Below are 3,278 nucleotides of genomic sequence, written 5' to 3' on the forward strand. Positions count from 1 at the left end.
CTGCGGAAGGGCGTGGATAGCACAGCCCGTGCGCTTCTGCGCACACGCGTGTGTGTGTGTGTGTGTATGATTGTGTGTGTGTGTGTGTGTGTGTGTGTGTGTGTGTGTGTGAGTGTGTGTGTGAGAGTGTGAGAGTGGCGTGTGTGGGTGGGAAGCGCGGTGGGGCCCTGAACATTGACTGAACATTAACTGAGCATTGACTGAACATTGACTGAACATTGACTGAACATTGACTGAACATTGACTGGGCGCCAAGGTGGGATGCAAGGTCGGAAGGGAGCTCGTGCGAAGTGGCGCCCAGGCTGGTGCACCGCAGCGAGCTGCTCGGCCGCGCTGCCACTGCCATCCCTGAACCGCGCGGCTCCGGCCTCGAGCCGCCCGGGAAGCCCCTAGCCCCCCGCCCCTGGCGCCCTGCAGCGCGGGCCGAGGCGGGAGCCTCAACTCACAGGCCGATGGAGCGGTGCTGCGCGGCGAGCATGATGTCGACGGGCGGGCATGGCCGCGACAGCACCGATGACACGAAATCCGCGGAAGCTACGACGGCAGCTTCCGAGCCGTGCACATACACGTAGGTCTCTTGCCGCTCCGCACACGCGCCGACCACCGCACGCAGCAGCGCGTCATTGACCGCCGGCGGCGGGAACGGCAGCGGCCGGGGCCCCGGCAGCTGCACGGCCGCGTGGATGGGAGGCGCCGCAGCGAGCTCGGCAGCGCGTGCCGCGTGGCCGGCGGCAAGGCGCGCGGCTGCGGCGGACGCGGCGAGGGCGCCGGCCTCGGAGCCGCCCGACACTGAGCGGCGGCGCGCGGCGAAGAGCAAGAGGAGGACACATAGCGCCAGGGCGGCGGCAAGTGCCGCGCGTGGGCGCGCGGCCGCGGCACCGGCGAGCGATCGGCGCGTCGGCAGCAGGCGCCCTGGCTTGCTCGGGCTGCCGGGGGATGCAAAGGTACCGAACAACGCATCGTAGCCAGGATTTGTCGGCCCTCTAGCCCGCATTTAGGCAAGATCGGTCCGACGAGGCTCGAGAGCTACATGAATTACTCTAATCTATTTTAGTTGTTTTCCTACGATGGTGGCTAGTTGCTTGGCTGGCAGTCCACACGTGCAGGAGCGGTGTCACCAGCCAGCCGGCGCAACAACCGCTGTCACCCGTGCACCACCTGACGTCCAGTCCAAGTTGCCTGAGCTTCTGCAGCCATTCTCATTGCGTTAACAGGGCTCCCATTGCATTGATCAAGATCACGTGCCGTACGGCGCCTCGTTGCATGTGCCTGGCCTTGAGGGCAGCCAGAGCATGCTTGGCAGCGGCAGACCTTGTGTTTGTGGCAGGTCGGCGTGTGCGCCCGGCGCGTCACATGGCAATCACACCCACATCTGTTGCAATTTTATCTGCTGCAGCTCTGCTGTGGATTGGTCGCCTTTCTGTCCCCGTACTGGCCCCTCGCATGTGCAGACAGGCTGGGCAGAGGGCCGGGGCCGCTGTGCGAGGCCGCCGTGCCGCGGCGCCGCAGCGCGCTGCGAGGCACAAGACAGGCACCATGCAAAGGCTCCATGGCTATCTGCCTGCCTGTGGCGCCTGCCCTCCGCCTGGTCCTGCAGACGCAAACGCGCGCACGCACATAAGCATTGCTTGCTCAGGGGAGAGCATTGCTTGCTCGCCCCTGTGTATGTGCCCTGCTGCGGGATGAGCAGGCGCAGTTGTGTGCAAAGGGTGCATGCACATGCCACTTGGTTTGCACACGTCATGCGACGCTGCGGCAAATTGTCACATCACCCTGTGTCGGATGAGCAGTGGGGTGACAACCGGCCCCCGCCGTGGCATGTTTGGACTGCAGCGGCTCATTTTGCCGCAACCCTGCGTGGCAGTGTGGAAGCACGCTTGGATCACTACGGTAAATGGGTGAGTTTCTACTGTTTGCTGCAATTCCTGACACCCCCGAGCTTGTGTGAGACCTGCGCCTCAGCGGAGCGCGAGTGTGTGAATGGGTGATTCGTCCTGGTTGCGATGAGAGAGGTGTGGCTGGGTCACTCCTTCTTTTGATCGGCGCTTTCATCGTCTAAGTTGCGTTGTGCAATCAAACCCTCGCAGTCTGCAAATCGCGCATATCATCAGTCGGTCAGCCCTCACGTTCGCCGAGCGCTGGCCACGGAAAGCTCTTGCTCTTGTCGTCTACGATAAAGCTTGGTCAAGTAGAATAGCAGCCGCTTGGGTCCCGCCAAACAGTGCCTGGCGTGGTTTTGACCGCCAGGTGTCGGCAGGCACAACACTCTCTAGACGCTGCTGCTGTGGCGAAGCTGACCCAGTCCGACACCCACGGATGACCGCCCCGACCCCATCGGCGCCGTTGCCGCCCGAATGCGAGGCGCGCACGCGCTGCTTGGCATTCAGGGCGGCCGCCGGCGCGGCCGCCGCGGCGCTCGCGGCCGCCGCCGGTGCCGCCCAGGCGTTGCGGGCGCTCGCGCCCTGGCAGCTGCTGTTCCTGTGGCTGGCCGCTGAGGCCACGTTCGCGTTCGTGTGGGCCGACAAGCTGCGCCGCTTCAACGCGCGGCCCGCCGACCACCGGCCCGCCGGCCACGACGGCGCGGCGACCGCGCGGCGCGTCTTCCTGCAGCTGCGGCACCACTTCGCGTTTTCAGAGGCCTACCTGAGCCCCTGGTTCAGGTGCGCCGGCCCGCAACCCACCCCCCACCGCCGCCGCGGCCAACCCCCCGTCGCCGCACGCGCGCCCCGCCTTACCGCCCGCCCTCAGTCGCGGCGCCGGCGCCTCTCAGTAACCCGGGCTTGACGTCCTCCCCAAAGCCAAGCTGCCCTGGTTGCATCGTGCTGCCCCTCTGAATCAGGGATGCGCCCATGCATTCCATCAAGCGGCGCAATGTGCTGGACCTCCTGGCCTACGGTTGTTGGTACAGATCTACGTGAGCCCTGAACCACACGCGCCAGCGAGGGTGCAAGCGCAGGGCGCCTGCCGCTTGCATCCCACACATGGCCAGCTGCAGGCCGCCGCACATGTGTGTGCGCAAGTGCACAGGCACGGACTCGCCCTTGCGCTCCAACAGCAGCGCCTGAAGTACACCCAACACACAACACAACTCCCAAGCTTTCACAGCTCTGCTGCACTCACGCGCCGTTTCGCACCTCCAACACATGCGCCCCACCCCTCCCCGGCTTCCCCTTTTAAAGTGCTGAGCTTGAGGCGAGCGGAGACATGGCTGCCCTGGAGGCCATGGTGGATGCGCTGGCGCAGCATGCTGGGCTGGACCTGCAGGTGGGGGGGGGGGG

At 65.5% G+C, this 3,278-nt stretch overlaps 2 protein-coding genes across 2 annotated transcripts; one reads left to right on the forward strand and one right to left on the reverse strand.

Annotated features, from left to right (window-relative positions):
• Positions 1-442: 442 nt before the first annotated feature.
• On the reverse strand, positions 443-994 carry MNEG_15476 (hypothetical protein; the record flags this gene model as incomplete). The annotated part of the gene is made up of 1 exon (XM_014036052.1): positions 443-994. The coding sequence occupies one exon, from the start codon at positions 992-994 to the stop codon at positions 443-445; it is 552 nt and encodes a 183-aa protein (XP_013891506.1).
• Positions 995-2,316: 1,322 nt separating this feature from the next.
• MNEG_15477 (hypothetical protein) lies at positions 2,317-2,773 on the forward strand (the record flags this gene model as incomplete). Its single annotated transcript, XM_014036053.1, has 2 exons — positions 2,317-2,660; positions 2,749-2,773. 2 exons carry the CDS (start codon positions 2,317-2,319, stop codon positions 2,771-2,773), a joined length of 369 nt encoding a protein of 122 aa, XP_013891507.1.
• Between the last annotated feature and the right edge of the window lie 505 nt (positions 2,774-3,278).

This window comes from Monoraphidium neglectum (genome assembly GCF_000611645.1).
Source record: "Monoraphidium neglectum strain SAG 48.87 unplaced genomic scaffold scaffold05363, whole genome shotgun sequence".
NCBI lineage: Eukaryota > Viridiplantae > Chlorophyta > Chlorophyceae > Sphaeropleales > Selenastraceae > Monoraphidium > Monoraphidium neglectum.